Source organism: Pelophylax lessonae (assembly GCF_965119305.1).
Source record: "Pelophylax lessonae genome assembly, chromosome: 4".
Taxonomy (NCBI): domain Eukaryota; kingdom Metazoa; phylum Chordata; class Amphibia; order Anura; family Ranidae; genus Pelophylax; species Pelophylax lessonae.
Window position 1 is genome coordinate 126,159,025 of NC_138771.1, and position 21,662 is coordinate 126,180,686.

Sequence of the window (21,662 nt, forward strand, 5' to 3'; positions counted from 1 at the left end):
AGAAAACGGTGTGGGGTCCCCCTAAAGACCATACCAGGCCCTTTGAGTCTGATATGGATCTTACAGGGGAACCCCATGCCAAAAAAAAAGAAAACTGCATCGCCCCCCCCCCCCCAAAATACATACCAGACTTTTATCCGAGCATGCAGCCCATCAGGTGGGGGAACGGGCGAGTGCCCCTCCTCCTTAACTATATCAGGCTACATGCTCTCAACAAGGGGGGGTGGGTGCTTTTGGGCGGGGCTCTGCCCCCTACCCTAACGCACCTTATCACCTTGTTGATGGGGACAAGGGCCTCTTCCCAACAACCCTGGGTGGTGGTTGTGGAGGTCTGCGGGCAGGGGGCTTATCGGAATCTGAAAGCTCCCTTTAAGAAAGAGGGCCCATGGATCCTGGCCCCCCATGTGAATGAGTATGGGGTACATACCCCTACACATTTACCCCAAAAAAAGCAGTGTAGTGTTACAAAAAACAAGAAACGGTTTTTGACAAGTCCTTTATTAAAAGCTCAGTCATTGATTCTGATCGGCTGGTGGGCAAACAGAACTGCTGAGATTTGCAGAAGGACAGATTCAGAGGCTTTGTAAAGGTATAGTGGCTCATGGGAGTTGTGTTACCTCTGCATACTCTTCGTACTCGAACAGTGGCTGACGGGAGTACAGGGAGTGATGCCACTAGGCAACATTTTGGACCTGATGGGGGAGATACTACTGCTATTATAGCTCAGGCAACACAGAAAATGCAACAAAATTAAGCTTTGTATGACCCTTTTTTTAAAAAAATATTGCTAAGGTAAATTGAATTAAGTTGAGTGTTTGAAAAGTGATTTTTATAGTATGCAGAGTGTGTTTTCTATTTGCCTGACACATTGCAGATGTGAGAGGATGTGCTGAAAAGCTCCTATGTGTGAGACTTTCTGAGTGTGTTCAACTACAGCATAACATCGGGTGTATGAATTCAATACAGATGGAAAATAGGCTCACACTTCACACTTCCTGTGTGGGTTTCATGCTTTAAGTAAGGTCAGAGGAAAAAAATATATATTATAACTCAGACAGCGGATAATCAAGTAGCTTATTATCACTAACATTTTGGAAGCAGCGTTTCTATTCTACTCCAGAATGTACAAGTACAGTTTTAACAACTTGACCTCCAGAAGGTTTTACTCCCTTCATGACCAATGCATTTTTTGCTACTATTCAACACCGTGCTACTTTAACTGGCATATGCACGGTCATGCAACACTGCACCAAAATTAAATTTATATCATTTTTTTGATACAAATGGAGCTTTCTTTTGCTGGTTTGATCACCACTAGGTTTTTTTTTATTTTTATTATATAAACAAAAGTCCACAAATGATGAAAAAAAAACTAATATTTTCTACTTTCTGTTATAAAAACATATCCAATAAAATCAAATGTCTTCATAAATTTAGGCCAAAATGTATTCTGCTATGTCTTTGGTAAACAAAAATCCCAATAAGTCTATATTAATTGGTTTGCATCTACAAACAATGGTATATCTACTGGAGTTTCCGCAGCTATAGAAGCTTTACTAGTAATGATCAGCAACATATAGTGCGACTGTGATAGTGTGGCGGGTAGTTTGGTGCCAACTGATACTGGCTGGGAGTGACACTAATTGACACTGATGTCGCTAGTGACACTAATACAGAGATTAGTGGTATTATTGTACACTGTATTAATGACACTAATGGGTGATAGGGGTGATCAAAAGGGCAATCAAGGGGTTAACTGTGTGCCTAATAAATGAATGTATGCTACTTTTACTCACAGGATCTGGCTGTCGTTTCTCCCCGAACTCAAGAGTTGATTTCAGGGAAAGAAACAGGCAGATTGATATTATGTGTTCTGTGTGTTTGTAAACACACAACTCTGTGCTGTGATTGGCTACAGCCGGTATACAGTCAAAATTATTGGCTGTAACCTTCTGACAAACTTGTGCTGTGTGCAATCACAGCACAGGTCAGGAGGCGGCACGGGCACGTGCTCCCAAAAATAAAAAAAAACAGAATGTTGTAGTGCCACCTGCTAGCACTAAATGAACTGTTAGCGGGCAGCAAGTGGTTAAGGCTTTTACTATATGGTCAACAGTTTATAGACACCTGACCATCACACTTTATTAGCTTGTTGGAGAGATCATAGACATTAATACAGCTACTGTCCCCCCAATATTGAAGAAATACTGTGTATAAAATACAATTTTGTGTTAACACTTTCAATCTGTACCATGCACATTTCAAGCAATACAGCTCCAGTGCAAGCATTTGAAAAAACTCAAATGAGGAACAATGAATTTTATAGTGTAATGCACATTTGATGCTTTGAAATCACATGGGGGGAAAAAAGCCTAAAAATAAAACTCCTGTGAGTTTTTGCATTTCCACCAGTTTGACTCCTAAATTGCCAATAGAAGTTATGTACAACCCCGCCATGTGTCAGTCCTGTTCACCAATTTGTCCTGTGCTGGGTTTGAAATGCAGCTTTTTATGTTTTTTTCCCCTCTGCTGAAAATAACCTCACAATGAATTCTGAAAGAACAGACGGAAAAACAGAATGATCTCAACATACAAATGTGTATCTTAATTATGTGATTTTACATCAAAGCCAAGCAAATGTTCCCAGTCTGGGCATCTCCATCAAATGTACATGTTTTCCTGACCCACATATGGATGTTTTATCTTGGTGGATAGAGAAGTAAATGGCATCCATAGTGTTGGTCAGTGGCTACTGCATATTTCATTTAGTCTGGTCATACTTTGAGTTGGGCCTCATTCCAAAGAAATAATTGTAAACTTGAGACAGTCCCTTTAAAAAGATATAAGTACAAATACCTTTATTGTATTATGTACTGTCTGCACATGTGCAGCTTCTAGATATCCTCACGTTGTCCATTCCATAGGTTTCATCTCACTAATCTCTGAGCTGTTCTGGAGCCCAAAGGAATCAGGGAAATTGTCATAGATAAACTGAAAACAGGACAGAGGTGTAACTTGAACCTTCAGGGCCCCGATGCAAGAAACCATGAAGGGTCCCCGAGACCCCTGGTCGGGGCCCTTCCCTTCAAGCCTGGGGCTTTTCCCACTGATCCTGGGGCCCTTTACTTTCGTTGCGGGGCCCTTTATTACGGTCCTGCATGGGGACCCTTTCACAAGTTCTTCACTGGGCCCCCTTCTTGCCATCTTGGGGCCTCCCCACGGTGCTGGAATGCCAGGGCCCTGTCGCAAGTGTGACCTTTGCGATCCTGGAAGTTCACCCGCTGGTGTCAGTAGTTTTTATTTTTTTGTATTTTAATTGTATTATTTTTTATCATTTTATTTTATTTTTTTACAATGTCACTGACCTATGACTCTGCTCATTCAGAAAAGGAAGGAAGGGGGGTTTGGATACACTTTATCAGTGCCAGGACAAGGCCATCCAGAGCTCAGGGCAAAGATGCCAAACTGCACACCCACATCCTTGCAATAAACCATTGCGCCCAGGGCAACTTCCCCTCCTGCCCACACCTTGTCCTGGCCCTGCACTTTATACACTCCTTTATGTACATTCACAGGTACCTCTTCATAATGTTTGCACGGTTAAGCTGCCTACTTCTGATCTATTTACAACTGAGCATATCCACAAATTGTACTGTGCATTTATGAATGGATTAGAGGAAAGACAGGAATTACATGTCTTAGTCCAAGCTGGAGGCTTCAGGCCAGACAGCTCCACTTGCTTTTATCATCACTCCTCTGTGCTGATGGTATAAAGAAAAAGCCAAGCCACACACTGACAGTAAAGCTAGCATCTGATAAGGGCATTATTCTTGACAATTAATCAGTGCATAGGTGTGAGGGGTCTGGCATTATCTGCATACTAAATAATTTATTTGCAATCGATTGTGATTCATTCTTATAAAGAGCAAAGAAAATGTGAGGAATTTCCAAAAATGGGTCCAAGACTTTAGTCAACAATCACATTATAGCTAATACAGCATGCTGTTTTAGCTATGGTGTGTTTATTGAATTAATCTTTGGGCCGTTTTTTGGAGATTCTTAGTGTACAAGTGGCATATTCTTTACTCTGAGTATTTCGGGTCCCCAGCCGGTGGTCATTGCACCACCCACTTACCTAAGAACCATTATGGGAGCGTGTGTGTTGGGCATATTTCTCTGGACTATTTTTTTTAAAGAACATGACAAAATATAGTTTTCCATATACCCGTTCCTAAATCATTTCTGAAGATTTAAAAAAGAAGCCTGGTTACTTTTTTTTCTTTGGATACAGTATGGAAGCGCATCAGATTTCTGATGTCTGCGTTAGCATTTGAGATTTCTCCTTACTTCCTGTGCAGATTACCACTGGGGTGGTGATGATGAATGTCCCTAAATCTCTCGGATGCTCTAGCCTTCTCCCTTCCATTATAAATAAGTGTTTCTTAATGCACTCTGTGTCCCTAATGGAGAATATGTCTGCGTCTTTTGGCGGCCACACAGGGAGTGAAGGGATAACACATACCACAACAAAAGACTGAGAGGTTCCAATCCTTTCTCAATCTATACAAAACAGTTCTGGCTGGAGTTCATTGTTTTTTTTTTTTCTGGCCCAGATACCACATTTCTCTGGAATTATCCATGAGAAACTTTGTAAATTCATATTAATAATAGTAGGCCCCAGTTATACATTTTAATGATCTCAAGTGACCAGAAATTAAATATATATATACAATATTATACTTGGGTACATTGTAGTACTGGACACACATATATAAGGCAGAAGGAAAATCCTAGATAAGCCTCTAGACTTACAGTAAGAAAAACAGTGTGAGGAGTATTTCATTATGCGTTTAAGTGGTTAAAAGCCCAGTCAGGCAGACTGAATACCATATGTCCATTGTATCTTATTTGCTTGACTAACCCTTTGACTTCTATAATTCTCAGTATTTCTAATAATGCCGGAGTGGCAGCTGAGATTAGCATAACTGCTTGCTGAAATTCAGTTCCAGATTTTAAAGATATGTCATTAAACATGTTTTTCTCTAGCGCTCATTGACAGACGTAGTCCTCGGTGATACAGCACCTTCGGGTTATGTTGCCTCCACAGGAGCAGGACTAGACAGGAAATTAAAAAGCTCTGGCCACACCCTAGGGGCAGTCCCAGAGGGTATATCCTCTCTCTCTCTGCCTCAGCAAATCAGTTATTTTCTGTCTAGTTAGGAGTAAGGACCTAGATACCTTGCTGGGATCTTAGGTCCTAGCAAGATTTTTTTCTTAAAAGATTTTTTAGACAGCTTTTTTTCTCCAGTGTTCCTGTGAGATCTTCAAGCAAGAAAGCTGAACTGGGCGACGGGCTGGATGTTGAGATCCGGTGGTCACCCCAGTTCAGCCTACGAGCGCGTGCAGGCCATAGCTCCGCGCTGGGTCGGGTGCGACAAAGTCCCATTAAAGGACTGACCCCGCGAGTTAAACGTCTCGCTGAAACGCCAAAGACCATGAGTCACGGCGTCCATATCGGTCGACAGCCCTCCCGCCCCGGTGGAGAGGGGTACTGTCAGGAGTTGGTGCCCGCCTGGTTCCGGTATGGTGAGTAGTATGTTCCCCCTTTTCCCCTGACGGGTCTTGTGGTGAACGCGGGCCCCTCTCTGTATGGTAAGATAGAGTCCCTCTCTATCCTATAAATGACACAGATCCTCCTACTTTGAGTGTGATTTTATGTGCAAAAAGCCAGGAGGCTTGGTTTGGGAGCTAACAATCTAATTGTATACATGTTAAAAAGATTGTAATCAGTGGCATTCTGGGAATCTTACGGTGATAAGAATAAGCTACCTACCAGTCAGAAGCCACGGACATGTAGACTGCCTTCCTAATCAGATCTCCAGCTATTAGCAGGCCTCCCGAATGGCCATGCGGTCCGCCAGGGCCGGTACCGCCAACCACGCCAAATCCCCATGCAGAGAGAGTGTTGTGTGCCCTGCAGCACACTGCTATTCAGTACAGGCCGCCGCCATTTTTTTTGCTGGATCGCACGAGCCGCCATTTTGGCGTAGCCTCGTGTCTCCAGCATGGGGACGGCCATGTTTGAGGTGATCCAAACACCTCGTGGAGCTAGGGGAGGCGCCGGAAGGCGTGCAGAGGGGCGGAGCCGCCTCCTTTCTTCCTGGGCAGCCAGCCAAAAGACTTCCTGTTTGTCAAGACAGCGCTGTAACCTGTTGCAGTTAGACTCTGAGCATCAAGTGGTGAGCCTGGGGGTCTATCTCTCTCTCTCTCGATCGATAGGGATCCCTAGCAGGTAACACTAAGGGGCTTTTTGTGGCGCTGGGGGTCTGGAAAAAAAAAAAAAAAAAAAAAAAAAGTTTTTTATTTTTGAATTATATTATCCAGGAAGTGACTGGAATTATCATGGACCCTGCCACACATATTCCCCCACCTGTTTCCCTCGAGGGGGCCACGGGACCCGCCGGTGCACAGAGTGTAGAGTCATTTACAGCAATCTTGGAGTCTATGGTGGCTCGGGTGGAGGCGGCCTGTCAGGGACGGGGGTCAAGGAAGCGACCCCCGCCTACCCCTATACTATCTGACACCTCTGACTCAGATTCAGAGATGGTCACTGCAGTTGCAGGTTCCTCTGCAAGGGCTGTTGTCTCAGGTAAAGCCCCCTCAGACAGTGAGGAGGACGTTTCTTCTCCCGCTATAATTCAGGAAGAAGCATTGGTGGACGCACTAGTTGTGGCAGTGCAGGAAACCTTAAAACTTGAGGCTTTACCGGCAGAGGCAACTGAAACAGAGATTCCTTTTGGTACTAATAAGCCCATCAAAACGGTGAAGGTTTTTTCCTGTACCCAAGTGTTTCGGTAATCAGATTAAAGGAGAATGGGAGCATTCTAAACGTACCTTTACTATTTCCAAGCGTATTGCTAGACGCTATCCGTTTGAGGAATCCATCATTAAGAAATGGACGGTACCACCAGTGGTGGATCCACCTATTTCCAGGCTGAATAAGGCCACGGTTATCCCAGTAGAGAGGACACTTCGTCCTTTAAGGATCCGGTGGATCGAAAGATGGAAGCAGAGTCCCGCACCATCTTCTCTCTGATAGGGTCAGCATTTAGACCAGTAATTGTTATTGGTCTAGTTTCCCAGACACTTACGGAATGGGCGAGAATGGTACGCCAAGACCTTAGGGGAAAAGATATTCCCCAGGAGACATCTGATTTGATGGAACAGATTATACAAGGGCTACAGTTTATCTGTGACGCAGCCTTGGACACTACTCCCTTATTAGGGCATGCATCTATGTCATCGGTCATCCTCAGACGTGTGCTGTGGTTAAAATGCTGGTCAGCTGACCTAGGTTCCAAAAAGACCTTGACAAATCTCCCTTTTCAGGGGAATCGTCTATTTGGGGCCAACCTAGATGAAATCATTAAGGATGCCACTGGGGGCAAGAGCACTTTTTTGTCACAGGCTGCTAAAGCTAAGGGACCTCGCAACAAGCGAGGACCTTTCTTTACCGCCCATAAAGGGCGCCCGGCTGGTACAAGCGGGAAAGGCAAGACTCCTCCAGGAGGGTTCAAGAAGGGCTGGTCGGACAAGCAGAGGACCAACCCAGCCAAACCCGAAGCAAAGGAGTACACAGCCTGAAGGTGCGCCCCCACCCGGTTTCAGGGTGGGGGGACGTTTTCACCGGTATTCAGGACATTAGATCGAGCATCAACCACTACTACCGGTGCGATTCTTCCCTTCCAACATTTAAGTACTACAGGAAGCGGTAGTTACCGTTCCCTGAATAGATCTTTTCCTTTACCTTTTCCTAAGATTAGTCCCTATACCTCACAGGAATCGGATCTGGTTGACCAGATAGGCCAAGTAGCCTCTAGTCGGGTGACTTCGGTCCCTGAGGTTCAACCAGAAAAGATCACCCTTCCTGATAACAATCAGGTATCTGATAAATGTGTGGGAACAGAAAACGACCAGACTTTCTCGGATGGTCGGGGCCAGATACCTCTAGGGACGCCTGGTTCAGATTCTATCAGCGCCAGTGGTCCTAGAAAATTCTAGGCTGGCCTCCTCAAGCCGGCCTGGCCGACTTGGACATGCTAGTCGCAGACGTTCCGTGGGAACTTCGTCTCAGGGAGTGTCTGTGGTCTCAAGGACCAATTTACCATCATGCTTTATAGTCGCTGGTTTTAATGGCCTGGCCATTGAGACCCAAGTACTGAAGGACAGAGGTTTGTCAGCTTCAGTCATTCCTACCCTTATTAAAGCAAGGAAAGCGACTTCCAGCAAGGTCTATTATCACACATGGAAGACTTATATTGCGTGGTGCGAATCTTTAGGATTTCCTCCACGTACCTATTCGGTGACTCGAATATTGGCCTTTTTGCAACAAGGGGTTGAGCAGAAGCTAGCCTTGAGCACCATCAAGGGTCAAGTTTCAGCATTAGCAATCTTCTTTCAGAAGCCTTTAGCTACCAAGTCCTTGGTGCGGAATTTCATCCAGGGGGTGCGGCACCTGGCTCCACCAGTCCGCGCGCCCTTACCGCCCTGGGATCTTAATTTGATTTTGTCGGTTCTACAGAAACCTCCCTTTGAAAACATCAGGGAGATTCCCTTGCTTACTTTATCCCAGAAGATGGCCTTCTTGGTGGCTATTACTTCTGCTCGCAGGGTGTCAGAACTGGCTGCATTATCATGCCAGTCCCCATACCTAGTGATTCATAGGGATAAGGTAGTACTTCATCCTAAGCCATCTTTTCTTCCTAAGGTGGTTTCAGATTTTCATCTGAATGAAGATATTGTACTACCTTCCTTGTGTCCTCAGCCCAAGCATCATCGGGAACATGCGTTGCATTCCTTAGATGTGGTTCGGGCAATCAGGGTATACCTGAAAGCTACGGAATCATTCCGTAAGACGGATTCACTTTTTGTGATCACAGATGGCCCCAGAAAGGGTTTGCCTGCATCTGCCGCGACCATTGCTAAATGGATTAGACAAACGGTGGTACAGGCTTATTCTATTAAGGGTCAGAGTCCTCCGTTCCCTGTTAGGGCGCACTCCACTCGAGCGCTCAGTACTTCCTGGGCCTTTCGCCATCAGGCGTCAGTGGTCCAGGTATGTAAGGCGGCCACCTGGTCGTCGGTACATACCTTTACAAAGTTCTATAAAATTGATGTGACGGCATCGGCGGATGCCTCATTTGGCCGCAAGGTTTTGCAGGCCGCAATTTGAGGAGCCCGGTGGTCTACCTCGAGGGTTTTTTCTGTTTGAGAAAAAAAAAAAAAAAAAAATTTTTCTCTTTTTTGTTGAGTCTCATCATTAAGGATGAGCATTGTAAACTTCTAGTTGGCACCGGTTGGGCCTTCTAGATTGGGATTTGATTTTCATTTTCCCACCCCTCATTTGTGATACTGCTCTGGGATGTCCCGAAGGTGCTGTATCACCGAGGACTACGTCTGTCAATGAGCGCTAGAGAAAAATGGATTTTTGTAAGATCTTACCGTAAAATCCTTTTCTCTTAGCTCATTGACAGACGTAGTCCCCGCCCCTCTGTTTTTTGAGTTGGGTTGGGTTAAAATCTCTAAAGACTGCTTTTTCACATAACTGATTTGCTGAGGCAGAGAGAGAGAGGATATACCCTCTGGGACTGCCCCTAGGGTGTGGCCAGAGCTTTTTAATTTCCTGTCTAGTCCTGCTCCTGTGGAGGCAACATAACCCGAAGGTGCTGTATCACCGAGGACTACGTCTGTCAATGAGCTAAGAGAAAAGGATTTTACGGTAAGATCTTACAAAAATCCATTTTTTGTTTCTTGTCATTCAAATATGTGGATTTATTAGTCTTATCATCTGTATCATTCCCACAATGTATTTTTACTGTCTAGATTATTTAATATCTAATCATTTGATGTACTTTTATACAAATTAGAAAGACAACCGCCATGTGATACAAAAATAAAGCCAATTCTAAGCCAAGATGCAAATTGGACAATACAAAATACCTATTTGCAATATTGCATAGTTACATACCCTAAAAAAAAGTTTTCTTTTTTTTTTTTTTCCAATGTTATTTTTTTATTCCTGCTGATAATAAATGTAGCCCTCTTCTTCTCTGGGTGGTTGAGAATGACTTGGAGTGGTGTGGTGTGGCATGCTAGCATAGAACATCTCGGGGTGAAATCTTTGGCTTATTGTTCAATAGAAGGAAAGTTAGACACCAGTCACGTTAATAATTATTATGGTTTTATTTGCTCAATAAACTTTTACAGAGAGGGTTAGGAGCACAGGATTTGCAAAAATAGAAAAAGAAAAAAAAAAGCTCAGTTCTTCTAGTGGCATTTAAAGTGTCATAAACCCACATGATAAAAAACATCAATAAATGGTGTATTACATGCTGTTCGTACTCACTCAGTCATTATGAGATTTATTTTCTGTATTCTGCAAAAAACCTGGTTGATCCTGCTGTTCTCTATCTGCCCCTTCTGTCCATGTCCCCAATGCGGCTAGGGATTTTGCAGAGCAGTGTTGGCAGCTCTGCACATGCTCAGTTTTCAGTGAGTTTCTATGCTGAGTATTTTCTACATATTACATCTGAGCAGCCCATGTGACTATAGACTTACACATGTGGGCATATACACAGTGGTAAGTGACAGATCACTCCCTCCCTCCTCCTTCATGCCAAGTAACCAGCTAAACACAATGGGGATGGGGTATTACATGTAGATTAATAGAGGCTTTACCTCCCTTCTTATTCTAAGACACAGGCTGGAGGGGAGTGACAGCCTGTAACTGGTAGAAATCTACCCACACCATGTTATTGACAAATATTATAAAGATTTTATTTCAAATATATATTTGTCCGACAATTTAAAATGGTTTATTGATAATAATTATTTATTTTTCCTCTGTATTCCAAAGGCTGTTTTTTTTTTTTTTAACATGCATCAGCAGCAAAGGACTAGAAGCTCCTCCTGCTTATGTTTCCCTGCAGTCAGACTGGGAAAGAGCTGAGTAATGTGACAGCTGTATTTTACATTCTATGTGAGCAGTCACAGGTACCCTAATTGATAAGCAGTGAGAACTTTTTGCAATGTCCACCAGCAGCAGCTTCTCCCAAGCTTTCTAGGACACTGTTGAGGAAATAAGACATTTCCAAAGATACTTTATACAGGCAGTTATCCTCCTGATCTGCTCCCTCTGACAGGGTAGCTACAGGACAAATTAAATCCTTGTAGCCTCTAGCACAGTTTCCCAGCTGGGGCAAGGCCCAAGACAAGAAAGATCCTTCATACACTGGCATCCTGACCAAGGAGAAGCCCAGGAGAGAAGACCATTTTTGAAAGTTTGCACCAAATATCACCTTCCCTTAACTGCATTATTACTTCTTATACCAACTACTGTAGACAAATCAACATCAGGAGACAGAAATAATCAATATCCAAAATGTATTTAAAGCTCAAACTGGATACAGCCGATCTGTAAAAAAAAAAAAAATACTTAATTTTACCAAGGGACACTCCAGCTTAAGGCAGGGTTCCTGTATAAAAAAATAAACAAAACATCCCCTATAAATGTAAACCTATTGATATAATATACCACATCATATAATAATCAGATCTGTGTCCGTTTCCCATACTATATACCCCCATGTCATCTCCTATGGCACATGGCCCCCATCTATAGGGCCATGTGCCATCACACAGGAAATGTTATATTTGCCAAATAGTCTCTGTCAGAGCCATGTCAATATCATTCCTCTATCTGGATCCCTGAAACAATCTGTACAAAGTGATAAGTGAGTGACTGTTTAGCACAGACACCTGCCAGAGCTGTCATTAATATATTCTGGTCACAGATGGTGTTTTATTTAGGGGTTCCATCTGGAGAGAAAAAATTTCCTACTCCCTTCCCACTATGGATCTATCCCATTTTCATCAGAGAGCATGTGTTAACTACTTCGCCAACACAATGCACAGCTTTGGAATATCTGGTGTACTTTTTGAAACATGTTTCCTGAATCTCTTGTTAAGCAGAAAGAACGCTTAATGAGTATTTTCCAGTCTTGTATATTGCCAGGGGTCATAGCCAGAACCAATACAGAACCAACTATAACCTTTGTATACAATGATTTCTAGTTTATGGAAATGAGTCTCTGTACTGGCAGGTTCAAGTACTATTTTATTTTTATATTACGATCCTTTTTTTTTTTTTACATCATGATTATTTATATACAAACACGAGCTTATGTTGTCATAATTCACATCCCACGTGTGTGCAAAGCACCCACATACACAGACTATCAAAATTGTAATTGGAATGTTCAAAGGTCCTTTCTAAATACACTTTTGGCACTGGCTTCATGTAATGTTATGAAAAGGATGCTATATTCTTTGTAAGTGATTTCACAAGGATTTATAATACCTTTTATTAGTCCTCAGGCTGACCAAATCTTCGTAGAATTTCGAAGAATTTCAGTCTTTGGACTAAAAAAACTTAGGGTTGTTTATGGGAAAAATTACATCCACTAAATCCTAGAAAGATATGTATTAGGGATCTTCCACATAAGTGGCGGGGGGGAAGAGGAAATAGGTGGTTGAGCTGCGGTTTTATTACCCGCCGGCCACCCCTCTTCATTCCAACATTATAGCCAGGTGAGGCTTAATACATGCTGGGGCTGCATCCATTTTATCTTGGCCTGCAGAGTTTGACAGGTGGCACCACCTGACAAACTCACCCATTGAGGTCCATGGGAGCGGGCTGTAACAGCAAGCCAAATGCTTGGTTTATGGTTGCAGAGCATTTTCTATGTTTAATCTATATTTATTGAAAGATATTACTCATTCTGTACAAACAATACAAAATGGAACATATCGATGAGGTATGTAATGACCTATCTAGACAACATTATGTATCCAAATCAAAGAAAGTGAACACAAGGTATGTGTAAATGGAGTGCGACATTCGAAATGGGTAACAAATTCAATGCCACAAAATTAGAAACATAGTAATACAAACAGTAAAAGTGAGTAGTGACATATCATGAATATCAGCTGTTAATAGACCCTAACTCATAAGGGAGAATAATGAAGAACCAAACTTATGATAATTGAAATGCCTCCATAGAAGTTGTGCTATATAGCTTTTCTGCTTCAACTGCAGTATGAAGCCAATTACATCCTCCCTCAACTAGACAATAGTAAGCAGACATACAATGGATACAAAGAAAATAAGAGAAAGGAGAAGGGAAAGGAAGAAAGCAGAGAAGAAGAAGAAGAGAGAGAAGCCCCAAACCCAGACCCCAAAGCCACCCCTAGAGCAGTGTTTTTCAACCTTTTTTCAACCTAGGCACACTTTACAATGTGGCAGAATCCCGAGGCACACCAACCAAAAATGTTGATAAAATTATATTTATGAGAAGCCACAGGTAACGCACATGAGAACAGCGGGTATTCTGCGCTACACCTGCGTTGCGGCCAAACAGAAGCAGATGTGCAAGCAGAATACAACATAAAAAAAAGACGTGCAGTTTACATTAATAATAATACAGATGATTGTTTTTTTTTTTTGCTTTTAAATGTAATCACCAACTTTTTACTCTTTGTATGTAAAATAAATATACATAGATAAGATATGGGGGTTTTAAATGCTGTCTTATTGTTATTGGAAACTGCACTTCTTTTTTAATGTTGTATTTCGCTTGCGCGTCTGCTTCTGTTTGGCCGCAGTGCAGGATACCCGCAGTTTTCATGTGCGTTTCCTGTGGTTTCCTGCTTCTATTATGTCCCCCATTTTTGGCGGGCTTTCAGAAAATGCACCAAAAATGTAGGACATAGTAGAAGTTTATGAGAAGCCACAGGTAACGCACATGAAAACAGCGGGTATTCTGCGCTACACCTGTGCTGCGGCCAAACTGAAGCAGATGTGCAAGCGGAATACAACATAAAAAAAAGACGTGCAGTTTCCATTAACAATAATACAGATGATTGCTTTTTTTTTTCTTTTAAATGTAATTACCAATTTTTTACTCTTTTTATGTAAAATAAATATACATAGATAAGATATGGGGGTTTTAAATGTTGTATTGTTGTTAATGGAAACTGCACTTCTTTTTTAATGTTGTTGCAAACAGAAGCACATGTGCAAGCGGAATACAACATAAAAAAAATGCAGTTTCTATTAACAATAATACAGCATTTAAAACCCATGTATATTTATATTACTTGGTGAAATGGTGAAAGCAAGAACAGGTAAAGTTAAGATAGTGACAGTCCATCCATTATAATATTCTGATGTTATAATTAATAATTAACTCACAGAGCCACTGAAGCCACTCCTGTTCTTCTCTGCTGGAACTTGTCTTGAAAAGCGCGCCAGCAGCAGCTCCCGGGACCGCGGCTCTCACCTCCCAGCAAGCACTTGCCGATCCTCGCATAGCAACCGATGACATCATCGGTTGGCATAGACGCTGTCGGGAGGCCGGCGCAGCTTCCGGATCGCAAGTGGCAGCGGAACGGAATTTAGCCGTCCCTTCTGCCACAATCAGAATGTAGAACGGTTTGTCTGCTAATATTACTGCAAGGAAAACATTTCTTTAGGATTAATGCACATTTGGGTAATTTTATCGCGACACACCTGGGGACTCCTCACGGCACACCTTTGTGCCACGGCACACAGGTTGGGAAACACTGCCCTAGAGCATCCACATATCACTAAGGTATACAGAGCATTTTTAAAAAAAATAATCCCCTTTCAGATAAAAAAAAAAAGACATTAGCTGCCTTCTGAATACCTGTCAGCCACTGCTATACTGCCCTCTAAAAAGTGATTCACAATAAATCACTTTTCAAACAGCAGTAGGCACTGCTGTTGCCAATATAAAATACCCTTTAGTAACTTCACAAATCTGCAGAAATTGTTTTTTTTTTTTTTTTTTTACATGCTACAATATATGAGCAACAGTATAGTTAAAAAGTACCTTGTCAAGTGCCTAGACACATTGTTTGAAGATCTGGTTAAGGAAAGCGTGCTAGGAAAACTATTTCAGCCGCAGACAGGAAGATGCCTTTCCATCAGGCCATTCACACCACACCTCTGGAGCTACATTGCTTAAAGCAGGCCCATCGCACCACAGGTCAATAATGCAACACGTGTCAAGGCTACTCAACCAAAGTGCCTTTACTGCACGTCAAAACATGCTTAATGCAACATAAATGGTGTTTCTTCCCCTGGTGATCACTCAATTAGTCTATACACTGTAATTTCCAGGCAAGTCATAGAGTAGGAGACCATTGCAGGGAAGGTGAGCTGCATTAAGGCAACCTGTATATGCATGACCAAGAACATGAGGCTAATTGCTTGGTAGAAATCAGGATTTACATCATTTACCTTGTCCCTGGACCAGCATCTTCTAGAATATACAGTATATGCTGAACCTGGGTGATGCCAGGACAAAAATGGTGTCATCCTTTTGGGGATAAAACATTATAAAAGTAATGGTGGACTGTAATCTCTGTGTGAGATATTAAATCCATAAGGCCGGGTTCACATATATGTGAATTGGATGTGGGTTTCCCTACATCCATTTCGCATGACATCTCAATGGAGCCGGTTCAGACAGGTCCGGGGTGGCCACGGAACGGATTAAAAAAGGGTCCTGTGTGTGTCTGGGTCCCATTCAGGTGTGAATTCAGGCACAAATTCGGACCTGAATCACACCTGAACCGGTGAACAGACACGCACCGGACCCCAGTCATGAACCCGCAGGAGGCCAAACCCGTTGTACCTCTGCAGCAAATATTGCAAATCGCTGTCCCATCAATGGCATGAATGCAAATGTGTATCCAATATGTTCGATGAATGCAGTGGTATAGGCACTGCAGGAAAGACAAAATGCATTAAACTGTCCAAGTTCTACTAGGCAACTGTATTTCAATAAGACGTAGAACTTTTATTTATCATAAATAAGCCAACCTATTTTTTCCATATAGCCTGAGAATACAGTGCACAGCATTGTGTAATGTCAGATTTGTGTCTACAGGATTATAACAGAAATATTCTGATCACATTATTGATAAAAACATAAATAGCGAATCATATCTGGACCAAGCAATATAGGGTATAACAATACCGAATATGGCTTGGTCCAGATGAATAGTACACAATGAATGGTTTATTAGTGTGCCTCTGAATGGAGCAGTTTCTACTGGCAATCACAGTATTATATTTATTCACTGAAGGTGAGGATTAAGGTGGAGATAAATGCTGAAAATATAAACTGGTGAGAACATTTCTGTTTGGAAGCAGCTAAGAATTCTAGGTGCCAGAAGTACGTGCTCAGGTGTAACATCACATGTCCCTAGGCTTGGAAATCTAAAATATGGGCCTCCAGTTACTATATGCCTGTATTTTACATCTGATTTATATGTATTAAAGAACTTTTTGATTAGGATACATTTTTTTTTTTTGTAGAAAGAGAGCTGTTAGAGCTATGAGAAAAGTGATGAGGAACTTCTTGACACAAGTAATATATTCAGGGATCCGCCTGTGACAAAACGAGACAGATGGTCTTTGAATAACAAGCTGAGTCGATATCATGATTTCCTGAATGCATGGAAAATTAAAACCCACGAACGCAATATGATATTTAATATAAAAGTTTAACTTCATTTTTTTGACCTTTTCTTGCTGATGTTTAAAGATTATATACATTTTTTTTTTTTTTTACATATACAGTATGCCTAAAATTTTCCTGTGTCTTTGATTTGCCACTGGCCCCCCTTTATGATCAGAGATGCGCAGCCAATGCTTTGAATAGACACACCAAGCAATGACGCATAGGCGTGCGCACAGGGTGTGCCAGGTGTGCCTGGGCACACCCTAATCACCCCTTGTTGTGCAGATTCCCCCTGTTTAGAACCCTGATATTTCACCAAAGCTCCCTAACTGTGCTCACAAAAAAAATAAAATTGTAAAAAAGAATAAAAATTAACAATAGAACTACAGACACTGATCTCTACCCTACTGACACCATCAGAATATACACATGGATATGTGTTTGGGCTTTGGGGTGCACACCCTAATGCAATAGGCTGCGCACACATATGCAATGACGGTGTTTCAACAGGTCTGACTGCACAGTGTGAACTTTCTTTTTATAGTGTTACTTTAAGTTAAAGCATGCTCCTTCAGATTGGTTAATTGCTGTATATAGATGTGCTCCATGTGAGGGAAAGCTGCAAGCCTGTTTTACTATAGGCATGTGCAACATTTGTTTTACACCCTTTATTGAATAGTGCACTATCCCTTAAAAAAAAGTCAGGGTTATATATGCTGGAATTGGTATATCTGCTATATACAGGCCTGAGAGCATGTAGTATGGTCTGTTTGAATGAAAGTCAGTACGTACCTTGGTGACATGCATTCGTGTGTTTCCACAGGAAAAACGTTTCCTTTGTTTTAGATAGAATGGCGTAGGATTAGAACCTCTGTCAGATTTTACTACTATGTGAGGCTCTGGTAGATACATTTTCTTCCCCTTTTTGGGGACAACTTTTTATTGCAGGAAGAGGGGGAAAAGTTATCACAGGAAAAAAGTCATTGAAAAACAGCTGACAAGGGTTCTAGCATTCCCCCACTTCACTTAAAGCGTAACTCCACTTTTCTTGAGAAAAAACATTCCCCTCTGGGTGATCTCTGTACATTGCAGGGATTATAACAACCTTTGTTGCAGATTCCTACCTTTTGTTATTCTAAAGAAATCACTGTTTGTTCCTCTGTACCTCTCTGCTGACTGAGTCTAATGGGATTGGTTTAATAATTATGAATCAGCTGTACAGCTGCAGAGCACTAATGAGGAAATCTGCTGGGCCTGCATCCCTTTGTACATGTTCCTATTATGACATTTTTGTTCCAGGGGATGCCAAAAGTCTGATTTGTATCTTAGGCAGACTTCTGGGTAAATCAGTGAGCCAATCACACAAGCAGGAAATTATGTTTTTGGGGTGTGGTCAGTATACATTCTGTGCACAAAACACCTCCAGGTAGCCATATTGCATTTTCAGAAAATTACAACGGCTGCAGATTGAAAAGGAAAGGTAATTTTAACATTTTTAAAAAAAATTTAACATTCAGTTACAATATGATTTGTGTTGCAATTGTATAGGCTAGAGATTGTTTTCTTTATTGGCGATTTTTTTACCAAAGAAAGTGAAGTTACCCTTTAAAGAAAAAAAGCATTTTACTTCTGTCTGTGTTATAATTGGAAAATTGCCTTTACTGAGACATTGGGGTTGATTTATTAAACTGGAGAGTGCCAAATCTTGTGCAGCTCAGCACAGAAACCAATCAGCTTTCAGGGATTTTTTTTTTTTTTGTCAAAGCTTATTTAAACAAGCTTAAGTTAGAAGCTGATTGGCTACCATGAACAACTGAACCAGATTCTGCACACTCCAGTTTTAGTAAATCAACCCCAGTGAGCAAGGGGAAATCCATGTAATGGAGCTTCAGTTCTAACCCTTCCCCACTCTATCCAAAGCTAAAAAAAAAAAAGGGGCTATAGATACACTTTAAAGTATATTTCCACTTTTGCAGTGAAATATTGGAAAACCCCACTATATGTCAGTTATGTGTTTCCATTCACATAGCATGCCGAAAAAAAATGTTAACAAATATTTCTTACCTTTTAGATATTTCTCAGGACGAGGCGCAATGGCTGACTGCAAGGTTTTTGAACAATGTTAGAGTGAGCCTGTCCCAAGTCTGTCCTCATTAACATACATTACAAAAATCCCAGCCTCTACACATGAAAACCTTTGTTAGGACAGACCGGGGTCAAATTTAGTTCAATTGATAATGAAGATCTCCCCTACTTTTCAGAGGTGGCTGGGCAGCACATGCAACTCCCTAGTCCCTTCATAAACAAAGAGAACTATGTAGGATTTTTCCTTGCTGAAGGGTCCAGAGAAAAGAGCATCTTAAAAACGTTGAATAGTTTAAATTTGAGGCGCTACTTTGAATAGTGATGTGAGTTCACATACGTGCATATACAAACATGGTGGACTTATACCACAAACAATCAAAAACAATCAATGTTTAAATAATCCTATGCAGCTTGATCAAAAAGTTTCCATATTTTTATTTCTTCCACACCAGGTGCCTATATGTGCTCAATATTCCTTTGAAATCATGCTCCTTAGTGATGCTCCTCCACCTTAATAGAAAGGGATCACTCACCAAATGGATATGGGCCACCAGGACCCTCACAGCTTTATTCGATTTTTAATCTCAACTTTAATCTCTCATCTTCAGAAAAAATTAGGTATCACAAAGTATCCTCGGTCTTAACAAATTTGTGTGCTTTTCCTTTGTATCAAATGAGGCTCCAAGTCACCCGTAAAGATCCCCAATATAAAGCATATGACATATAATCGTGTGATACGTTTTATTAAAACATCTTTTTTTTAATCAAATAGTAGATGACAGGCTCACATTTAAGCGGCACCGACTACAATCGTTTGGTATAGAGCAATCAGCGCCAGCCGCTCTCCAGATCGGCGTTCGTGTCACCTGCGTTCCACTGAAACCGGAAATTGAAAGACCATCTTTCCTGATGATGCCTTTCTGGTGAAATGCATTGAGGTCCGTAGCGGTGATACTTCCGGTCTCGCAATTTTCGGTTTCAGTGGAACGCAGGTGACACGCACGCGGATCCAGAGAGTGGACGGAGCTGATTGCTCTATACCAAACGATTGTAGTGGGAGCTGCTTGGAGGCACATTTAAATGTGAGTCTGTTACCTACTATTTGTTTAAAAAAAATATGTTTTAATAAAACATATCGCATGATATATGCTTTATTTTGGGGATCTTTATGGGTGACCTGGAGCCTCATTTGATACAAAAGAAAAAGCACACAAATTTGTCAAGACCAAGGATACTGGTATACCTAATTTTTTCTGAAGATTGGAGATTTAAATTGAGATTATAAATCTAATAAAGCTGTGAGGGTCCTGATGGCCAAAATCCATCTGGCGAGTGGCCCCCTTATATTAAGGTGGAGGAGCATCACTAAGGAGCACTATTTGGGAGGACTATTGAGCACATATAAGCACATGGTGTGGAAGAAATAAAAATATGGACACATTTTAATCAAGCTACATAGGATTATTTAAACATTGATTGTTTGTAGTATAAGTTCACCATGTTTGTATATGCAAGTATATGAACACACATCACTATTCAAAGTAGCGCCTCAAATTTAAACTATTGGTTATTCCAAAATTGATGGAAGCTGCACTTTAATTAAGAATATAATAGTATAGGAGGCGCCATTTCTTCCTTTACATATTTATCTAAAAAAAGTAAGCTGCATTTTTTTGAATAGTTTTAACCTCTTGGCACCGGCCACACGCAAATATGCTGCCTCTCAGCGGGTGGGCCTTGGTGCATTAGTGAAAATAAAGCTGTGCCAAGGGCGCATGCCCTGGCACAGTTACCGGTGGCTAGGGGAAAAGGTCCCAATCACTACTTGCAATCAGGGGTTTTCTGATCATTTGACCGCCATGACAGCCAATCATGGCGGTCACATGATCATAAACCCCGCCTCGCCTCCCGGCATCCTGAACCCCTCTAAGGGGATAAGATATGCTATGCTGTGAAAAGGGTCATTCAATGAATATAAAGTAGGGGTTATCCCAATTTGACTACAAAAGTGGAAATACACTTGAAGCCTAGACACTGCAAAATGGAACCTCAAGACAAGATAATTACAAAACAAAAAAAGGGAAACAGTGAGCATGGTCTTCTTTTACTATGTTTTTATTAACTGTACTTCTTTTTTTTTTATATATTTTTGAAAGAACCCAAAAGGATTCAGGCACCAAGAAATTCTACTGATGACTGAAGACTTTGATGTATACTACATGGGAATATACTGGAAGCATTGAGTTTTTATTTTGCAAAAAGCACTTCAGAAACCTAAATGTCTACAGCCATTGAACTCATGTTATTAGGAGCAATTTCAAATTGAAATAAAGTGTTAATAGGATATGATATTCTTTTACTTTTTCTGTCATTGTCCCTTGCTGTGCTATCGGACCCCTAGACTGGAAGTATTTCTAAGCTTTCATAGAAAGCAGTGGGCACATTTTTGCAGAATCCAGTTGAAAAGTAATCTTCACGTAATTATAACCATTGAATGTGTATGACAAAGTCTGGTGAGAATTCAGCCAACATGCGCTATTTATTAAATGTAGTTGCCTGGTGAAAAAAAATGTTGGGATCTCATCAACTAATAAATAACATTCATTAGTATTTCAAGAAATGACGTTTGTGAAATTTTAAGTCTTAAAGCCCATCTCCAGAAAAAAAAAAAAATACCCTTGCAGTGGAGGCCCACCACACTGCAAGGGTTAACTGCTCGTTCTGTGTAGGGGTGCCAGAATAAGGACTAAATACTTACCTTTCTCCGTTCTCCAGCAGAGTCCTTCCAGCAGTGTAACCGGTCCCCCCACAGCCTCTGTTCTGTGATATTCCCACTGTGGTCACTGGCTTGCCCCCACAATGTACAATGCATGGTTAATAGCCTGACAACGAGGGACTGCTCACAGACCAGAGATTTGGTGAGAAGAGGCCAGTACCAAAGCAGTTGATAAAGTAAGTAACAATGTC

General features: G+C 41.5%; 1 protein-coding gene across 1 annotated transcript in view; it reads left to right on the forward strand.

Annotated features, from left to right (window-relative positions):
- LMAN1L (lectin, mannose binding 1 like) overlaps window positions 1-20,997 on the forward strand; it is an 88,445-nt gene extending 67,448 nt beyond the window's left edge. The window contains exon 13 of the mRNA XM_082254198.1: window positions 20,852-20,997. Coding sequence (XP_082110324.1) covers window positions 20,852-20,888 — 37 coding nt within the window. The 3' untranslated portion in view covers window positions 20,889-20,997. The remainder of the gene's footprint in view (window positions 1-20,851) is intronic.
- Window positions 20,998-21,662: the final 665 nt, after the last annotated feature.